This window comes from Pelodiscus sinensis, chromosome 1, assembly GCF_049634645.1.
Source record: "Pelodiscus sinensis isolate JC-2024 chromosome 1, ASM4963464v1, whole genome shotgun sequence".
In the NCBI taxonomy this organism is placed as follows: Eukaryota; Metazoa; Chordata; order Testudines; family Trionychidae; genus Pelodiscus; species Pelodiscus sinensis.
The window spans coordinates 211,756,006-211,777,709 of NC_134711.1; the positions used below are offsets into that span (position 1 = coordinate 211,756,006).

At 43.5% G+C, this 21,704-nt stretch overlaps 1 protein-coding gene across 7 annotated transcripts in view; it reads left to right on the forward strand.

Moving 5' to 3' along the window:
- PIR (pirin) overlaps positions 1-21,704 on the forward strand; it is an 81,443-nt gene that overhangs the window by 2,657 nt on the left and 57,082 nt on the right. For all 7 annotated transcript variants that reach the window (XR_003089286.2, XM_075914348.1, XM_075914341.1 and 4 more), the window contains exon 3: positions 1,880-1,972. Coding sequence is in view for 6 of the 7 variants with exons in the window: in XM_075914348.1 (XP_075770463.1) it covers positions 1,880-1,972 (93 nt within the window). In the remaining variant the exon portion in view is untranslated. The remainder of the gene's footprint in view (positions 1-1,879; positions 1,973-21,704) is intronic.

The following is a 21,704-nucleotide window of genomic DNA, read 5'->3' on the forward strand; positions in this document are numbered from 1 at the left end:
ATCCTATAGCCTACCTCTTTATCCTTGTGTGGTGATACAACAGTTGAGATCAGGGCCAAATTAAGACAGACACTTTAGGGGAAGCAGCCCTGGACTAAAGGGGGTCCACTTACTTTGGAGCCCTGGGGTGTAGCCACTAAAGCCCCTGTGTTCTGAGTTAGCCCTGAACTGGCAGGTGAAAGGAGGAGGTGGCTCCCTGCGCTGCCATTCCTCCCTCCCCTGGGCAGGAGCCATGTCACCATAAGTGCCAGAAAACTCTGTTCCTGCACTGCCCTCACTGGCGGCTCCACACCCATAGCTCCCATTAACAGAATCATGACCAATGGGAGCCATGGGGGTGGAGCACAGGGTAGCATGGAGCCACCTGTGTCCCGCCCCCACAGCAAACAGAAGCTACCCCAGGTAAGCACCCTAACTCCTGCTTCAACCCTAAGCACCCTCCCTGCTAAACTCCACACCCTCACCTCCTGCCTGGAGCCCCATCCAACATCCTAGTTCTCACTCAGACCTCACACCTCCACCTCAGCCTCCTGCCCTGAGTCCACTCCTGCATTCCAAACCCCTTGGCCCCAGACTGGAACCCCCTCCTGAACATCAAATGCCTCATCCTCAGTTCTACGCCACAGTCTGCACCCTCTGTCAGATCCCTTACTCCACTCTCGCACCCCAACCTCCTGCCTCAACTCACAGCTGCCTCCTACATTCTGAACTCCTCATTATTGACACCATCAGAGCCGGGGGGGGGGGGGGGGGGGGGACGACAAAATCTAATAACTCTGGGCTCCAAAATGTTCCTCTGGCCCTGGTTGAGATCAGTTGATCTACTCAAGTTGACAGATCACAAGGAGGCTTGTGATATGGTGTTACCAAGAGTTCATGCCTCCGGAATTCACTCCATGCATCAGAATCTATGTCTGCTGACTTCCCAGGCATGCTTCAAGGCCTGTTTATTCACTCAAGGTTTTGCCTGAATGGATCATTAGTGGGAATCTTTACGCTGGGGGAGGAGTTTGTGTCTTATTGGTCCAGAACCAATCTGTAAATAGCTCTGTAGTTATTTTAAGTTATTAAATATGAATGCTATGAAATTGTTTTGAATACAGGTTGGACCTCCCTGATCCATCACCCTTGGGATCTGACTAGTCCAGTATGAGGGAATTTGCGAGACCTGGGGAGGTCCCTTGTCATTGCTCCCCTCCCATATCGCCATGCGCTCCACTGTTGGTTCCTCTTTCACCCCAGTTGGCCCCCTTACCATCGGCCCAGCTGGGCTGCCGGATGCCAACCCGGCTGCCAGATGCCAACTCTGCTGCCACCTGCTCTGGCCCTGGCCGGGCTGCCAAACACTGGCTCCAGCCTCACTGTCGCTGGATCTGGCCTTGGTTGGGCTGCCAGATGCTGGCCATGGCCCTGCTGCTGCTGGCCTGGATGTTGCCCAACCAGAGAGTCCCAGTTTTGGGAAGTGCAACCTGTAGCACACTTCAAAAATAAATATGAGAAATAAAGATAATGATCAGTGAAAAATTAGATAGCTTCTAGAAATTCAGTTGCACCTACGTTTGTATAACTTACATTTTGAATGCTGGGCTTTAACGGAATCCCTTCAAGAACCAAAGGATATTTCTAGGTTCAGTATTTCTTACACATAGGCAACTCATAGCACTCAGGAGGTTCACTGCCCCTTATGCCCTCATCCACATTTTAATTGCTAAATGGGGTGCCTCCTCATGTCCCCTCCCTGTTCCTCTGGGTGGCCCTCGCTGCACCTCCTCCCACACAGGCACTAGGTGCCTATGTTCTTACTGTTTTGTGTGCAGCATATAATGTAGAAGTCAATATAAAGTCTTTCTCTAAGCACCCTAAATTTGATTTATTTCAGTTAAAAAATTTGGATCCTTTTTTGTTGCTTGATGAATTCAGAGGAGGAAAACCAGCTGGCTTTCCAGACCATCCCCATCGGGGCTTTGAAACGGTGAGTAATCGTAGGTGAGTTTACAATGTATGTGTATCTAAATTTAAACTTGCTAATGTCACTACTATAACTCAGGGAGTGGCTATTGCACCATGTCTGTGCTGATGGTGGTGTTTAAAGGACAGGTACTCCATGCATGTGACAAGGCACAGTGAAATGAAGGCTGCATCCACATTTGTCACTGCATTGTTGTAAGGTTCTTGTATCTCAGGAGAAAAGCCCCACCTGTTCCTCTCGGCAGCGTTGGGAACTAAGCGTCCACCCCAGATCTGTTCTGCTTTGTGGGGCAACTAAATAAGCAACAGCTCAGGTCTCCTGGGTGTGATCTGAATGAACGGGCAGTCAATAGTTCAGGCCCCATGGGTGTGGGCTGAGCAAATATACAGTCACAGCTCTTAGTTTAGGGCTGAGCAGTCAGTAGGTAGGGCCTCCTGGGCGTGGGCTGAGCAAACAGACAATAGCTGTATTACAGGTTAGTGCAGCCATGAGTGTGGGGCAAAGGGACTGGGACCAGTCTGCTCCTTTGGGTCCTAGCCTAGGATCCTTGAAGGAAGGGTGATCCCATCACTGGGTTGGCAGGGAAATGTAGGATTACTGCCTTACCTTCTGGCAACACAGCAGAACCAAAGTCTCATTTCCCTGGGCTGCTGCTCACCAGCATCTGGCTGGGTTGCTCTTCAGCTACCAGGGCCTGGTTCCCAGTTTCTTTTCCAAGTGGCTCACTCTCAGCATTCCTCAGTCTCCTTGGTCAGTGGCTTTTCTTGTCCCCAGGCCAGCTCAGGAGAGTTGTTGCCCACCACAGCCGGTCACGGATCCGTGGACAATTCCCCTCCCTGGGAAGGACATCTGGCTGCTTCCCTACTCTGGCTCCAGCTGAGCTCCAGGGCCATGTTTTTATATATCCTGCAAGAGAGAAAGGATGGGATTAGCTGAGCACAGATTTGTCTCAGGGCTGTATGGGGCAATCAGCAATCCCTTCCAATCCCATCTGGATGTCAAGAGACTCACATGGTGTATTTGTCATTTCTTCTTGTTGTCCAGCTGCTGGATTGCATAGTTAATGTCCCCACTTGGCGGATCACTTCTTGGGGCCCCCGCCTTTGGTCGAGCAGAGTTGACTCCTCAGAGGAGAATAACAGGACAGCTTTTTCCTTTGGTTCAAAGACCCTTTCCTGGCTCCCTGGTTGTATGCCTGTTCCTGTGATTTGTATGTGTTGCAAAGATTCTCACACACTAAGGCCTCCACCATTCTCAAGTTGGTCCTGCAATCAGAGGAAGGTGCCTGCTCTCAGCCCTCAAATATCAGGTCCAGGACTCCCCATTGCTACCTCCATAAAGGCTCTCAAATGGAGAAAACTTGGTTCGTGATCATCAAACTTCCCAGATTGTGGGTAGCAGAAGCTCTTTCAGGGCCAATCTCCAACACATGCCTTTGAAGGTTCTACTGAAATGTTTGAATAAGCCATTCATCTGAGGGTGAAAATCAACTGTCTGAATCATCTCAGTGCTCAACAGCTTGTAGACTTGTTTAAGCAGCTTTTATGTGAAGTTTGTGCCCTGATGTGTCAAAATTTCTTGTGGACAGTCCACTCGAGTAAAGACTTCACGGTAATGATCTGTGCTGTGATGTTACAGAGAGTGAATGCTTCAAGGAGATGAGTAGCATAGTCCAGTATCACCAAAATATATCTTAAACTGGCCATACTTCTCAGAAGGGTCCCAACAGGGCCATGGTGATCCTCCCAAAGGACACTTCCACCACAGATAGTGGGAGTAGTGTGGCCTTTGGCACTCCCTGAGGAGTGATGAGCTGGCACTGTAGCAAAAGCTGTAAAAGTCTTTGAATTCTCAGAGAATTCCTGGCCAGAATGAATGGGCCAAAACTGGGACCAATGTCTTTTTATGACCCAAATGCCCCGCAGCAGGGACATGATGAGTGGACCTCATGACAGCTTGCCCATAGCACCATGGCACAACCAATTGGGTCTAGCCCTGTTGGCTTTGCGAGTCATGGTCAACCTGGTACAGGCTGCCCTCTTTTAGCTCTGTTGCCCTTCAGGGATCTGTATCCCTTCCATTTATGCTAGCTTGTTGCTTGTTTGCTCCACTGAGCATAGGGTCTTCTCATTGTTTTTAGCCGAAGTTGGCTCACAAGTTCAGTGGATCCTACCCGTGTCAATGAACTGGGTCTGCCTCCTCATTAGGGCTTCTGAGCTTGCTGTCTTGGGTAATCCTCAACATCAGTGTTGGGATTACCGGATGTCTCCCCCATTTCCTTGAGGGGTTTCCCCCTTGCTCAAAGGCTCTGGTTTGCCTAGCTTAGAGTTTGCCAGGCCTACTATCATGATTCTGATCTTGCTGTCCAATGCCATGGTGGCCCAAGTGCTGTGGGAGGGCTTTGCTAATACACTGTAATTGGATGATTTAGCTCTGCAGATTTGGGATTGTGATGAGATCTCTTTAGAAATAGACTACATCCAAATCCCATGAGTGTGAGGATCCGGACCCTGTCAGTTTTACCAGAGGTTTTGATCATATGTGTCTCTGGTCCTGACTTGCTTGAAGTTGCATCCAGTGTTGGGCATTCTCAGTGGCGCTAGCTGAGGTGGCTGCAGTTAAAACACAGATTAATCTCTGACTGCTTGATCCTGTGTGTTGCTATATTTCTCACTCTGCCTTGGCCAAGACAGGTTGGTGGTGATTAGAGACCTACAATAGTGAATACTGGGAAAAAGGAACTAGGTTTAGAAGCTAAAATAGGAAAAGAACAGGTTAAAAATTACATAGAAAAATAAATTGTCTTTAAGTGTTCAGTGCCCAGGGGTGAAAGTAACTTACATTTCTAACAGGTGCTATCCTATCACAACCTGTCCCCTCCTCCCCCCATCCCCAGAAGGGGTCTTATAGCAGGTGGGGGAATTGTGATACAACAATACCTGCAAGAAATTTAACTGTGGAGTGGAGTGTAGAGATCTCAGGGCAAATGGTTGGGGTGTGGTGGGCACAAGAGTTAGGGAAGGAGGCTGGGGACATGGGGTTTGCAGGAGTCAGGGTTGGAGTGAATGAGGGACTCAGGACAGGGGGTTCGGGTGTATGAGGAGCTCAGGGCACAGGGCTGGAGTGTGGAGTGTGCAGGAGTGTTATGGCAGGGGGCTGGGCTGTATGAGGGGCTCCGGGCAGGAGACTGGTGTGTGTAGGGCTACAGGAGTTAGGGTAGGGGGCTGAAGATGTGGGGGGTTCCAGAGTCAGGATTAACATGTATGAGGGGCTCAGGGCACAGGGTTGGGATGGGGTGTTCAGGAGTGTTAGGGAGAGGGGATGGGGATGTGGGGGGGCAAGAGTCTGGGTTGGGGGCAGGGGTCTGAGGTACATGAGAAGCTCAGGGGGCTGGGATGTGGGGGGGGGGGGTTCAGGAGGCAAGGCAGGGGGCTGGGAGTGGGAAGTAGAGTATGTTGGGGCTCTGGGGCTGTGTTACCTGAACTGGCCAGGGCTAGGCTGCAGCACCAGGGCAACAGTGGCTGGACGAGGGGATGGGCCAGGATCGCTGCGGCTAGATTGTGGTCTTCCTTTCCACCCCCGCTGCAGAGGATTGGGAGGGCAGGTCACTGCCAGTCCTTTCTGCAACCAGATGGGGGCCAGACAATGGGGCCTGCCCCAGGACTGGGGCTGGGGACCAGATGCTGAGGCCAGATGAGAGCTGAGGCCTGATTACTGGCTGGGCTGCCGCAGCTGAAGCTGCACTAAAACCTAAGGCTGGCTTCCACAGCTGGGGCCGGGTCACCGGGGCAGGAGCCAGGGCCGGTGCTCATGCTGGGCCGCCGGGGCTTGGCTGCAGGGTCTGCCCTAGGAGCATATCGGCTGGGGACAGACCGCAGTGGTCAGATGGAGGTCAGAGTTGGGCCGCCACAGGCAGATGAGGACAGCTGCCACAGCCAGCCCCTCTCACTGTCCTGGCTACAGTGTGCCCCCAGCCGGCCCCTTTATACAAGCAGAGCGCCCCAGCTGGCTCTTGCTGGAGCACAGCCAGATCTTACCGGAGCAGTGCACCAGGATGCACCTCTGCCAGGGCCTGATGAAATGCATCCTAGAATACTCAAGGAGCTGATGGAGGAGGTATCCGAGCCACTAGCTATCATCTTTGAAAAGTCATGGAAGGCAGGAGAGATTCCAGAAGACTGGGCAAATATAGTGCCCAAATAAGGACAACCCAGAAAACTACAGACCAAATTAGCTTATTTGCTCCATTATTTTTCCTGGCATAGACGTAAAGGAATCCATCTGCAATGTCTAGAAGATAATAAGGTGATAAGTTATAGTCAGCATGGATTGGTCAAGAACAAATCATGTCAAACCAACCTGATGGCATTCTTTGATAGGATGACAAGCCTTGTGGATGAGGGAGAAGTGGTAGATGTGGTAGCTGGTGTAAACTAGATCAGTGTTTCTCAACAAGTAGTATGAGTACCCTTAGGGGTACTTGAGAAAAGTCCGGGGGGTTGTCAGCCGACGGTCAGGGCAGTGTGTGTGTGTGTTTCCAAGAAAAGGTTTAACATCCGTGTCTTTACTGCTAGGACTGGGGTCCCGTCGCAGAGGGTAGCCAGCAGGCCACTAGACGCCCCTTTATAGGAAGAGCTTATTACACCTCAGATTTTAGCTGCTAGGATGCAGAATCCCTTTGCAGCGGGCAGTCTGGGAAAGACTGAGAGATGCCCCAACGGATCTGTCACCTGGGAGTGACACAAATCCAAACTCCCAAGCTCTTCCTATACCCGTCCCTTATGACCAGCTGAAGTTCTTTTAAATTGTGCTTGGTTCTGTTACAGCAACTGAAGGAGTCAGGTTAAAAACTTAAACAGTTACAGGTTTATTAAAAAGACTTATAAAAGCATATGGTTACAATGGCTATTGCTCTATTTTTTAACTGCTAGCAAATATAGATTTAAAAAAAATAGTTACGAAGAAAATAAAGATAGAAAATAGAAATAATGGTACCAAGTGACAGCTTAATCTTTAAAAAGCTCTAAGTCTATGTGTACACTTAAGACAAAGGACCACATCCAGGTACAATTTTTACCCCCTTCTGTGCCTGTCGACTCCAGCGTGTCAGGCCAGGGCCGGTCCCTCAATTCCTAGGAAAGACAAATACGAGGTGGGCGTCCCCTTGGAACCTCGGGAGATCAAACACCTAACCCGACCAGCAGATAGATGGTAGATTGACGCTCAGAGTAAATGTGCTGCTGGACCCATCTTTATACCCCTGGGGGCCCGTATCCTCTTTCTTATCTAAGAGGCCAAATTGTACTGGTCCGTTTTGTGGCACCAGTTCTTACAAGCAAGTTTCAAATAATTTACACTTGCAAGAGAGAGAACTAAATTGTGAGTACTAGACATTTTTTACTGGGCGAGAGATTCCTCCCCCCGCGGACGGCTGTGCGTTCGTATCAATATGGGTTAAGTCAAGGGCACTCCTTGGCAGCCTCTTGATCAGCAGTTGGCGTATCTCTGTTTACAGCCATTCACGGTCACACAGCCTGGGCCTTCTGCTCTGTGTGCCCTGTATGCTCCAGGCAAGCAAAAATGGATGTTACAAGGGGGGGTTCCTGTCTGGATACAGGGGTACATCAACACAACTCAAATGTGAAGAAAACTGAATTTTTGTTGTAAGTTTTACAGCGCTTTATTATTTTTGTACTTTTTACACCCAAAAATTTCATTGCCCGCCCAGCTACAATTAAGTTGTTTAAGCAAATGTGTTGCAATGGTAGAAAAACATTTTGTGTGTCTGAAAACTGTAAGTACTGGGGGTACTTATAGCTCTTTTTTAAAGAGGGTACTTTAGATAAAAAAAAAGGTGAGAAACACTGAACTAGATTGTCCGTTGGTGTAAAACAGCATTAAGGACAATGGAGTTATGCTGATTTACTCTAGGGGCTTGTCTACATTGGCCCCTTTTCCGGAAGGGGCATGTTAATTTCACAAGTCGTAATAGGGAAATCCGCGGGGGATTTAAATATCCCCCGCGGCATTTAAATAAAAATGTCCGCCGCTTTTTTCCGGCTTTTCTAAAAGCCGGAAAAGAGCGTCTACACTGGCCCCGATCCTCCGGAAAAAAAGCCCTTTTCCGGAGGATCTTATTCCTACTTTGAAGTAGGGATCAAAAAAATGAACACATATGAAAAGGACAAATCAAATTTCAGAAAAGAGGGGGGATGAGGGGTTGAGGTAAATGTCTGTGAGCTAATGATATTAGAGGTGATAATCGGGGAAGCGATCTTTGTAATGGGTAAGATAATTAGTGTCTTTGTTGAGACCTAGGTGTAAAGTGTCAAATTTAAGCATGAATGACAGTTCAGAGGATTCTCTTTCAAGTCTGGTGTTAAAATGTCTTTAAAGCAGGATGCAGGTAGTTAAGTCGTTGAGACAATGTCCTTTCTGGTTGAAATGGCAAGAAACTGTTTTTTCTTTGTGATCCTGTCTAATATCTGTTTTGTGTGCATTGATTCTTTGGCGAAGTGTCTGAGACGTTTGTCCAATGTACATAGCAGACGGACACTGTCGGCACATAATAGCATAAATTATATTTCTGGATGAGCAGGAATATATGTTCTTGATCTTATAACTGAATTGGTTAGGTCCAGTAATGGTATCAGCAGAGTGAATATGTGGACAAAGCTGGCAATGGGGTTTGTTGCCAGGGAAAGTTCCAGCATTGGTATTAGTCAACAAACCCCGTTTGTTATTATTATAATTATTATAATATATATATATATATATATATCGTTATATAGTTATTATTCGAATTATTATCAGAATTATTAGACACATAGAAGAACAGGATGTATTGAGGAAGAGTCAACACAGCTTTTGAAAAGGGAAATCATATCTCAGAAATCTAAACAGGCCACAGAACTTCACCCACCCGCTCCTGTAATAGACCCGTGACCTCTGTCTGAGTTACTGAAATCCTCAAATCACAGAATAAAGAATTTAAGTTACATAGATTCAGCATTTACATTAGTTTAAACCTGCAAGCTACCCAAGCCCCATGTTCCAAGGAAGGTGAAACTTCACTATGTTATCTGTTAATCTGATCCGGGGGAAATTCCTTTCCAACTCCAAACATGGTGATTAGTTTGACCCTGAGCATGTGGGCAAGACTGACCAATCAAACATCCAAGAAAATTAAAGTGGAATTTAAAATGGTGCATAGAATGGTGAAGGCCCTCTGCATGCAAGTGAATTGAACCCTTTATGGACTGAATATAAAGGTATGTTTTGAGCCACTGTAGTAAAACTATCCTTTACTGTTCAAGAGTGGAGACTGAAGAGTAGCTAGCTACCTTCAGTTTGCTTTTGACCATGAATTGGCAGTGATAATTTATTCATAAGATAGGAACTACTAATAAACAGTATAGCCAACATCAGCTATTCAGCCATCATGAATCAGGCCTGAAAGATTCATGATATTTTAAAGAGGAATTTTTGTGCTCTCTTTATTATCTTCTGGCTTTTGCACCTGTAGAATGCAGTCAAGTCCCACATACAAGTTTTTCCCTGAAGCTTGAGTAGTAAAATTTTTCAAAATAAAAGCTGAGATATTTTCAAGTATTCAGTTGACTTAAAGAAGTGGGTCTTCAAAGAGTACTCCAACTGTCACGGGACTAGTTATTTAAAACAATCATGAACTTATAGCAGGAATATTGAATATGTACAACTAACAGCGTCAATGGGCTGAGTCCATCAAAGTTTATTTCTCATGAGAACCAGCAGATGGCACGGTATGGCAGCACTAAAAATCAGCATGCCTAAGTAACAATGTATTTCATGAGTATTCACTGGTGAGTGGAAAGTACTCATAAAAATTCCTGTTTAAGAAAAGTGTCTTCATTTATGCATTGAGGGTTTGAGCCAATGCCTATTGAAATAGTAGGCTTTCCATTAACTTATAAAACCAAGTACACGAGCCAGTCATTGTGCCTTAGTCAAGTATCTGCCTTCTGACTTTACTAATGTTTTTCTTGAAAACATGAAAGAACAAGAAAAGTCTGAGTTCCAGTGTCTTTGTATATGATAATTTGGATAAAGTATTTATTTACTCCACTGGCTTAATGCAGCAGCTGTTCTACTTAGGTTTAATTGTAATGGGAGTACTCCCTATTTCATTGCCCATTTTATAATACATAAAAGAATAGGTTAAACCTAAAAGGAACTATGGATAGTTGATATCACCGTAGTGTTGATATTATCGCACCATGATATATTTTATGAACATAAATATACCATTGTAAGTTCAATATAGCAATAAGATAAATGCTTTAATACAGATTGTTATTTCATTCTTGTAGAATAAGGAATGAAACTGTAACTGGAAATGTAAAGGAGAAATAGTATCTATAACTAAAAAAGTTCACTTAAATATAACAGAAATGATTGTCAAAACTGAAAATTCCCCCTCTTCCCAAATGGCTCTGCTTATAAATAGATCCCCAAAGCATAAGTTCACTTAAATTGCAGAGAGAACTCAAATAAACAAATATAAACTTTGCCTGATGAAATAATGTCACTAAAAGAGGGTTTTGCATTTTTGTCTTACTTATAACTACCATCAGCTTAGAATCATTATAGAGAAAAGTGAGATTTGGAAGCCACTTCCATTCATCTCTGCTAGGCTATGTCTAGACTGCAAGCCTCTTTCGAAAGAGGCTTTTTCGAAAGATACTTTCGAAAAAGCCTCTTTCGAAAGAGAGCGTCTAGACTGCATGCGGAACATTTGAAAAAGCAAGCTGCTTTTTCGAAAGATAGCAGCGAGTGAGTCTGGATGCTCTCTTTCTAAAAAGCCCTGTTTTCTCTCAAGAACGCCTTTTTTCGAAAGAGCACTTTTGAAAAAAGGCGTTCTTCCTCGTTCAATAGGTTTACCACCGTCGAAAGAAAAGCCGCGTTCTTTTTATTTAATTTTGAAAGAACGCGGCTGCAGTCTAGATGCAGGTGAAGTTTTTTCGAAAAAAGGCTACTTTTTTTAAAAAAAAACCCTGAGTCTGGACACAGCCCTAGAGAGCTGGTTGGGAATTATTCAATGAAATGTTTTTCGACCAAAAAAACCCGCTGATTTATTAAAACAGAGATTGTTATGATGATTTTCCTGACTACAGGCAGTCCCCGGGTTACGTACAAGATAGGGACTGTAGGTTTGTTCTTAAGTTGAATCTGTATGTAAGTCGGAACTGGCGTCCAGATTCAGCCGCTGCTGAAACTGACCGCCAGTTCTGACTTACATACAGAATCAACTTAAGAACCCCAGGCATCCCCAAGTCAGCTGCTGCTGAAACTGATCAGCAGCTGATTCCAGGAAGCCTGGGGCAGAGCAACTCTGCCTCGGGCTTCCTGTAGTCAGCGCTGGTCAGTTTCAGCAGAAGCTGACTTGGGGATGCCTGGGGCAGAGCAGCTGGGGTGCAGCTGGATTGCTCCATTAGCGCTGCTCCTCAGCGCTACTGGACCAACCCAGCAGCACCCCATCTGCTCTGCCCCAGGTGTCCTGATTCAGCCGCTGCTGAAACTGACCAGCAGCGGCTGAATCAGGACGCCTGGGGCAGAGCAGCTGGGGTGCTGCCGGGTTGGTCCAGTAGCGCCCAGAGCGGCACTGCGGGACCAACCGGCAGCGCCCCAGCTGCTCTGCCACAGGCGTCTGGAGAAAAGCCTAGTCTGCTGGGGGGAGTTGGGGGGGCGTACTAGCTGCGCGCCCCCCCCCCCCCATCCCAGCAGACCAGGAAGACGCGGGCGGCGGACCAAGACGCACCGCGGTCCCGCCACCTGGGTCCTCCACGGCTTTGCTCCCAGTCTCCCTGGTCTGCCAGGGAGACGGGGAGCAAAGCCTCTGAGGACGCCAGCAGCGGGACAGCCGTGGGGCGTCTGGGCTGTCCCGCTGCCGGCTTCCCTGAGGCTTTGCAAAGCCACGGGGGGGGGGGGGGGGGGCTCGGGCAGCCGGCTTTGCAAAGCCTCGGGGAAGCCGGCAGCGGAGCAGCCCAGGCCCGCCTGGGCTGCCTCGCTGCCCGAGCCCCCCCGCGGCTTTGCGCCACGTCTTCCTAGTCTGCAGACCAGGGAGACGCGGAGAAAGCCCCGGAGTACACGGGGCAGCAGGACCGCGAGATCTCGCAGTCCGTGTCCTCCGGGGCAGCCCCGTTCGTAATTGCGGATCCGACATAAGTCGGATCCGCGTAAGTCGGGGACTGCCTGTACAAAAGCCTCTGGGAAAAAAACCAAAATTATAAAAACAGTGGTATTTTAGAAATGAAGGATTTTGGTTTTCTCTTTTGAAACAGCTTTTTATTTTGAAATTTAAGCTATTGATTGACAAAAGTTACAAAAGTCAGAGTTACAATGGAATATTTGGATTGATGCAAACTAGAAATCTTTGTGACTTGTTTCTGACTTTGAGATGGCATAAATGTTTGAGTTCTCAAAAACAGTCAGGGGATGGGAAAATCATTTATCACCCAGTTCTAGTTAGCTACTTTAGCAGCAGATGTGCTTTTTGTTGTTGAAAGACAGTTGCCTGTTCCAGTTGGAGTAAGGAGATGCAGTACAACCACTTAATAGGTTGAGCATGCTTGACATCGCGAGATGAGAACTGTATTTTAAGTGTTTAATTCTCTTGTGAAAGAATGAATTTCTGCTGTGATGGGAAACTAGGTCCCTTGGTTTAAAAAACGCCTTGGCTAGAGGCATCATTTTTTGGCCCATGATATGCCTATTATTATACTGTCATGCTGAATATTTTGAAATGTTTTTTGCTCCTTCATTCTGATTTGTTGTCATCAAGAGAAGTCATCCGAATGCCCACAACAACCTTGTCAGGATAAGTTTGTTGGCATAGGGGTGCTCAGATGGTAGAAACCTGTATGAAAAAGGGCTTTATATTTGGTGCAAGAAAAGAGAGAGGACACTTCAATATATCTTAATCTTCAGGAGGGTACAAACTGTTGCCTCAGTAACTATTTTGGGCTAAGAAACTCTGCCCTTGAGGTGTTTTGGAATTTGAGGCAGCAATGTTTGTTGTTGACCTGTCAATGAGGAGTTCTGAGAGTTATAACAGAACGACTTGCATAACCACATATGGTTATTTTCAATATGAATTTCCCTAATGTAAAAATATAAAGGAGAACAAGGAAAGAAAGTCTCTAGGAAAAAGCAGTTTGTGTCTTCTAACATCTTGACACTCAACATGGCAGCACTCAACATGAATGTATTTTCTATTTAATAAGTATAGCTTTGGGCTTGGTATTCCCTTATAAATGGTGAAAACTAATATTACTACTATGTATATTATGTTAGCACCCAAAGATCCCCCAAGCAGGCTATTGGTTCCTTTATGCTAAGTACTATGTAGACATAGAGGCAGACATAATTCATGCCCCAAAGAGTCACAGCCAATAGGGTTTCATTTAAGGATCTCATATTATTCTCCTGTAAAGTACAAAAATTGTCCAGCTCATGTTTAATGTTTTGTTAGCTTAGCACTTTGTTTTTGCTGTTTTAGTCTATGAAGCTTTCACACTGAGTACTTTAAAAATTTAACTTTTAATATACAGTACAGGGCATCCCCGCTATAAGTTGCCCTGATATACATCATTCCACACTAAAGTAGTTGATGCTTGTAGGAAATGATGCATTATAAGTCCTTCCATTCCCTGCTCCTAAGTCACACGACCCCCCCCCCCCCCCCCACAAACCTCATTTGCTCAAATGGAAGTCAGCAGCGGGGAAAAAAATCTCCACTTTAAGTTGTGAGGAGTCTCTATCTGCTTTAAGTTGTTTCACTATAAGTCCAAGTGTTTTGGAATGTATCTTGGACTTATAGGGTGTGTCTAGACTGCTGCTGTGTTCTTTCAAAATTAAATCGAATGAGGAATAAGGCCTTTTTTGAAAGTGCTCTTTCGAAATAAGGCGTTATTGAATGCAAACAGTGCTTTTTCGAAAGAGAGCATCCAGACTGCCTGGGTGCTCTCTTTCGAAAAAGTGGCTCTCTTTTGAGAGAGGCTTGTAGTCTAGACGTAGCCATAGTGAGGACAGCCTGTATATGAATTTTTCCAGCCTTTCTGCTGAAGATATTAATGTAGCCTTTCTGTCATTCTTGATGACTGTTTCTGGAACATCTCAATGTCCTTTCTGTACAAGGCTGCCAGATACTTGGTGGAGTACTGTAAATGTCTCAGGAGAAGTAGATCAACTTATTCCTCTTTGTTTATTTACAGCCATATGTTAGTTTTGATGGTTTCATGATTCTGTCTCACACCCAAATCCCCTCTATGTGCTTGTGTAATGCATAGGCCTCAGTTACCATGGGCTGTGCAGCCAATTTAGGATGCAGCTCTGAAACTTCATTCAAACTCACAGTGAGACTCATTGTGTGCAAACACATACAAAACAGAAACAGTAACGCTTGTTTAATCTTCTATAAACTGAAATCTTTTAGTCCTGCACATCACTATTTGAGCTTTTTAAACTCTCCAAACTCTGACATCTTACTTGCTGGATTACTTGGACTCTAATTTTGTTTGTGAATTGGAATTAAGTTACATTATGCTTGGTTCAGCAAAGCAGGTATGTATGTTTTCATGTGAACATCTTTTTAAGAGATTCTCTGAGGTATTTTCTTTATTGCCGATAATCACTAGGCCTTATATACTGCTTTTCATTAGAAAATGACAAAGTTCCTGGCTTAGTGGATAGGGGAGAAACAAACTCGGGAATGGTGAACTAGATGAAATTAGTGTAAGGTAGGTGTGTAGCTAATTGAAAGAGTCTACTCAAAGAATATTTAGCAATGGTTTCCTGTCAGGGAGGATGAGTCAGGGGTCAGTACTGGGTCTGGTATTATTCATAGGATTGCCAGGTGTCCGGTTTTTGCCCAGACAGTTCGGTATTCGGGTCTCCCGTCCGGTAAAAAAAACAGAAAATACCGGACATTTCACTTGTCCAGTATTTCCTGTTTCCCTCGGACGGAAGCCCAGCGGTGACAATTTTCCCCTGCTGCATCTGGTAGGGGTGGGGGAGTGAGGAACGCAGGGCTATTTAAAGGTGCAGTGCCCCCCCCCCCTTTTTTTTTTTGCTCAACAACTTTGGTCTCTCCCTTTTTTTTTCTCAACAGAATTTTTTCTTGGTGGTTTGGGGGTTTTTTGGAGGGGGTATTCGGTATTTTTTGTTAAACCATCTGGCAACCCTATTTATTTAATATGTTAATTAATTACTTACCTAAAGGAGAGGAGAGTATGCTTATAAAAGCTGTAGCTGCCACCAAACTGGGAGTGGTTGCAAGAACTTTGGAGGACAAAATTAGAATTGAGAACAACCATGCCAAATTGGAGGACTGTTCTGAATTCAACAAGATGAAATTCAGTTAAGCTAAGTGTAAACTGCTGCATTCGGAAAGGAAAAATCAAATGCATGGTTACAAAATATGGAATAACTGGCTAGGTGGTAATAGTGCTGAAAAGGTTCCCAGGGTTATAATGGGTCGGAGACTGAATATGAATCAGCAATGTGATGTAGTTGTAAAAAAGAAAAAAAGGCTTAGATAATCTGACCTATTAGGAAGAGTTAAAAAAAAAACTGGGCATGTTTCACCTTGAGAAAAGAAGTCTGAGGAGGGACTTCATAACAGTCATCACTATGTTTTAGGCTGTTTACTAGAGGACTGTGAAGTTTTTCTTTATGGCCATTAAAGTTGGGACTAAGAATAATGGGTTTATCTGCAGCAAGGGATATTTGGGTTAGATATTAAGAAAAGTTTTCTACCTACCTCTTTAATGAAACTAAATACAGAATAAATTAATCAGCCAAATATAATAAATCCAATTTTTAATAGACTGAGGACCTATATATTGCTTAAATCAATGTAACTTACATTGATCGAGGGTGTGAAAAAAGCCATTCCCCTGAGTGACACATGTTACATTGACTTAAAGTGGTGTTCATAATGTTGTTGGAAGGAGACCCTCTTCTGATGACATAGCTTCCACCTCTACTGCAGTGTAGACTAGCTCTTAGATTGGGAGTGGGAAAATACTGGCATGTGGGCTAGATCCAGTTTGCCAGGGTTAGTCTGTTGCACGTTACCATTGCTGTATTTACCTTAGCCTCTGCAGGTACGGGCGATTACAGCTCCCATTGGCCGCAGATCACTGTTCCAGGCCAATGGGAGCTGCAGGAAGCAGTGTCCTGGTCCTTGCCACTTCCCGCAGATCTCGCTGGCCAGGAATGGCAATCCATGACCAAATGGACTTGCAATTATCTTTACCTGTGGAGGCGCAGGTAAATAGAGCGGCGACCCATCAGGGTCTAACCCTGGCAAACTGTCACCATTTTATTTTCCACTTCTGCCTTAGATTATCATTTAACAAATGAATTTAGGATAATAATAAAGCTAACAAGAAGCTGACCTTAAAATTATGATTTGGATGTTTCTCCCTTTTGATTTTTTTAAATAAATTGTTCTGGAGTTTGGCCATTTTACCTAAGTACAAGAGTTGAGAAAGTCATTGGGTTTGATTCTGTTACCTTGCAGTCATATCACAAGTGCTGCTTTGCATAGACTTTTACACATGTGCAGAGTCAGAGTAAAAACACTACCATTTGGATTTACACTCCCTTACACAAGACTTAGAGATACATCTTTTAGAACAAATGCCATGCATAAACTGAGGGAAGGCAGGTCTATTCAAATGCAAAATGCAGTGTTGTCAATCTTGAGTATTCAATAATTATGAATTTGTTCCCATATCATGAGATTTTCTTATACTTAATGAGATCTCAGAAAACAATGAATTTTTACTCTGTATTTGTCTTCTAATTTTTTCACTGCATGTTTAGTGTTCACGTTGTCAAGCTTTTCTCTGCATCAAGGGCTAAAAATGTAAATTATTTTAAATGAAAACTACAATTCTCATGACTTCAGGAGATGAGAGCTGCAAGAAAAATAGCAAATATTGTGAGATTTGCAATAAAATCATGAGTTGTCAATACACAGTGAGCAGCTCAGCTGCCCCATGGTTAGAAGGCCTCTGAATTTCAGGGGTCAGACTCTCAGAGCACATGGCATGGCCAACTCTGATTGGTCTCTGAAATCTCTTCACCCATTCTCTTTCTTGGAGCAAAGAGAGAAGAAGCACTGAGGCAATCCAAGCTGAAGAAACTTGATCCCCCCCCATCCTAATAGTCTACTGCTGTGGGCACTTGGTTTAGACAAGAGGGAAAGGGATAGGCAAGTGATGAGGTGCACTGTCATTAAGAATGCTTAGAATTTAACCAGTGGTTCTGAAAACTGAATTCATGGATCACCCACTTCACTCCTGATGGTCAGCAAAAGGAGAAGCTTTGTGAATCAAAGAGTGGGAGATAGAGATTTGAGAAGGATGTTGCTCCACGAAAGGGGCTTTTGCTAAGTGGTCCAAAGCAGGATGTTGAGAATTGCTGTTGTGACTAAGCAATTTTCTATGTGATAACAGATAATGTATCTCATAACACATAGTAACAGAGATTGTACCACAGTCCTTCCAAGCATAAGTACATTGAAATAGTGATGAACTTGGTCCAAAAAATTCTTAGTCATCTTAATATTGTTTATTTTCATCGGTTGTATTTTGGGAATTAAAAGTTGGGTATTGAGAGAAATGGCTCCTAATTTATTTTGTTGTTTTTTTGACTTGACTTTTGTCCTATTTTGTATCTCTTCTGGTTGTTGTGCTATACAAGAGCTGACTCTTGGTGGTATTAATAGTTATTAATACTTGTGGGTGTTAATGTTATTGTCACAAATATCTGTCATAGAAAAGGTTTCTCCTATAGTTAAAAACTTACATAACCATGCCAAACCTTTAACCACATGATAGTATATGTCTGTTTTGAAGGACAGTAATTATGTATGAGGGATACTAGTATCGTGCAACTTTCTTGGAGTCTCACAAATAAAAAAGAAAGCAGAGAAATTAATCTTGTCTTGGTTATGTCTGAAGAACTGTAATCTCTTTTCACGAGGGGGGGAGGAGGATTCTTTACAATGAGTATTAAAATGTGCATATATCTTGCACTTAAGGAATGTGATTTTTTTTTCCTTTTTCCTCCATTCCTCTGAAAAGTGTATGGTTTCAAACAATCTTAAAAGTCTCTATTTTGTTGACTTGGGCTCATGCTGTTTGCTGTTGGCACCAGGTCTCTTCATTCTTTAGTTACTTACTATTAAATATTTTCCCTTCAGTGTGGCAGAGTCTTAAAATGAAAATGAAGATTACAAATGGTATTGTGGGTAGAGTGCTCAATGTCTGAGTTACTACAGACATTTTTATCCCATGTGTGTTAAATTTGACTATTGTCAAATAGAATTTACATGTAAAAATTATTTGACTCTTTCATGCTAGTTAACTCTGTCAGATAATATAGATTGCAGCAAGGCTACTATTAACAAAATAAAAACTATTGTAAGAAAAAAATTGCCCCAATGCAGCCAACTTTATTTGGCATTTTTTTCAGGATGGGACTTGGAACTGCTTCCAGTCTCTCTTCCACACGAGAGTAAATGCCGTTCAAAACAACCTACTGTAGAAAGATGTTTTTTTAAATCATGGATTGATTGATCATAAACTCCATAGACAATGGTAAAATAAGTGCAAATACGTTGTTTAAGATCATCATAGTTATACGTTGCAGGCCCTGCATCTTGAATTTTAAGGTCAAAGTTGCCTAAAACTTATTAGCAACACTTTTGGGGTGACGGGAGAAAAGGGGACAGCAACACAGCTATTTACACTCCCCTGCCCGTTCTTTCAGATGTAACCAGCTCATGTCCACTCTCACAATACTACTACTCATAAGGCCAACATTAGGATTTTGGGGCAAAACTCTGAAGTAATTCTTTAGAGGAATTGATTCTTAACTCCCTCACCTTGCACCTTCTGAAAGAGAAGTGGAGCCCAAAAGTTTGTGCTGTTCTGTACAAAGCTGCCAATATTTTATACCAGTATTAAACAAGTGGTCTTTTTCTTTCAGGCTACAAACACCAGGAACCAACGGGCGGTATATGGGCTCTGTGTCTCTGTATCATCCCCACTCCTTAGCACTATAGTATCGGCTACTGATGGCTGCTCCCTGTAATTGTTGTGGGTGGGGGGCATCTCCAGTGCAGAACCAACTCTTTTTATGGAAGAGAAGCATACTTGTATTTTTATCCTTGCATAACTCAGAAATGTATGAACAAACTTTCCTTTGGACATCTGTAAAAATGTCACCTCAAGACTGATAGCATGCCTAGGAAAAATGAACTAGGCCAAAAAGTATTTTAGGAGAAAGTTAAGCGTTTACATAAACAGAAGGTTTGTAATGGAAGTCTCTAGGTAGCTTACCGTATACCATCTGTTCTGTAACAGAAGAAAAGAGTAAAATATATTTTGCAATACCATATGTAGTATTGGCATATCAAAATGGCGTCCAGAAGAGTCTAAATAGCCTGATTCAGCAACAATGTCATACTGTTGTAACAGTAATGTATTCCGTGGAGTTATACCAACATCAAATTAGAGTAATGTAGTTATGAACCCATCCATAGATTTAAAAATTTAACTTTACTTATGTCTTGAAAGCAATACTAATGTGTGAGGACGCAGTTTTGGTACATGAGTGATCCAGCCAGGCACTAGAGAATGCTCACATTAATGAAATAGGCCAGAAAAGTTCTGAGACACTAATCTTCTTTCAGTGAAGTGGAAAAACAGCAATCAACCTTTAATAAATAGAAAGGTGTAAAATAAGTAGAGAGCTGTTGAAATAAAATTTCTAATATTGCATTAAAACAGAGTAAAAAACATGCAATTTCTGCAACAATGTGTTTTTAAAGTGGAGGGGAAAAACAATTGAAAGTCAGGAAAACAGTTTTTAATTGGAAGAATAGCTGTGCATTAAAAAAAGTCTTTTGGTACTTACTATGTAATTCTTGAGTATAAGATGAACTGAACGTAAAGCTGTACACAAAACTCACAAGAAAGTTATATATCAGTGGAGACATAAATCAGTACAAACATCATAAACCACAAGGACTTAGTTCTAGAGACTTTGAAATGTTAGCAATGTCTCTGTAATTGAAATAGGCGCTTTAGAACTTTTGTAATAAATGCAGGATAAAATTGAGACGTTGTTAGGCTTTAGGTTGTTTGAAGAAAGGCATAGAGAGTACATGAAATGAGGAGGAAGATTAGTGTGGGTAAATGTCTAAAGAGGAATTTGTTTTCTTTAAAAATTAGATTTTTCAGCAATTTGAAGAAAACGTACATTGCACAAAAATAATATAGTGTTTCTCTGAAACATAAACAGATCCATAGCTGCATTGCTCAGGGTGCTTTTTGATGAGGTGGCAGTAGTAGCTGCTATTTGCCTACAGACAGTATTTCCTTAATATGGAAAAAGGCTCCATCCCTTTCCTCAATTCTTTTATCCTTGCATAAATAAAAGGCAGCTCTCTGGTTGTGTTCTGCAAGCAAAATTCAGCCTTGACACGAGAATGAACATCAGTATTGACTCCAGTAACTTGCCCTGCTTCATCAGCTTCTAGTATTGAAGTAGTATGAATTTAGTATGGCAAATAGTCATGTGATATTTGGATGTTTTAAGTTTCACCTGATTTCTGTATTTCTGCTTTCCAGCTTATAACTTTTTCCTCATTCAAGATGTCTGCCATCTCTTCCAATAGGGCTGAAAATGTATGGGATAAGTAGGAAACTAAAGAAGAGACTGTGGAAAATGAGGAGGATAACTGTATGAGGAAGAGCTAGAGATAGGAAAACTGCTTGCCTATCCCAGTTATTTTGAAAGAGTAAGCAAAAATTTCCTCCGAACAATCAGCAGGGAGGTGTGTATTTTTGATGTGCATTTCAGGTTGAATTGTGAACCAGAAATGATTACACACAGGGGGCTTTCTAGAGGGACTCAAAAGAGACACAGAGTAGGTGAGGTGATACCTTTTATTGGGCCATCTTCTGTTAGTGAGAGAGATGTGTCCTCTCTAATGTTGTGGAAGAAACATGACTACCATAACACTGCAAATATCCAGAAGCACATGGCAAAGATATATTTTTTTAAAATCTCATGATTTTTGGAGGTCTGACAATACATTGGCAACACCAGAGTTTGGCTTGGAGTAAGAGGCAGGAGCTCTTTGATAATAGCTGTCTGTTGATGTCTGACCCCAATGTGGAGGATCAAATTTGGTTTAACAAGCTATTTAGTCTGGAAGTCTAAATATGTGGTGCATTTTATATCTTTGCTTTATATAGCCTTATTTTTATGTTTTTTCCCCACATGTAATTGTACTCCTTGCCTTCCTCCACTCTTGGCACTGTTGCCTATGATCCATAATTTGTAGTGGCTCTGTTTTACTCCAGTGGAACTATGTCTCAGCTTGTGTGGGAGGGTGACAAAGATAGCTGCACTGTACAGTTGTGCTCCTACTACATTTCTGGGGCCAGCCTGGCATAGGGTTGGTTCCAGAGGTGAGCAAGAACAAGTGATGTGCTATAACTCATGCACAGCTGCTTTGGCCCCCAAGAGATTGCTCTTGCAGCGGAGAATAGCTGGGCTATATTGGTGCTTAGATCATGGAACCTCTTCTTGGCCATGCCCCTGACCAGCCCCTCCAAGCGATGTGGCTAACTGGGAATTTCCCAGTGGCTTGTTCAGCTGGCTGTATTTTACA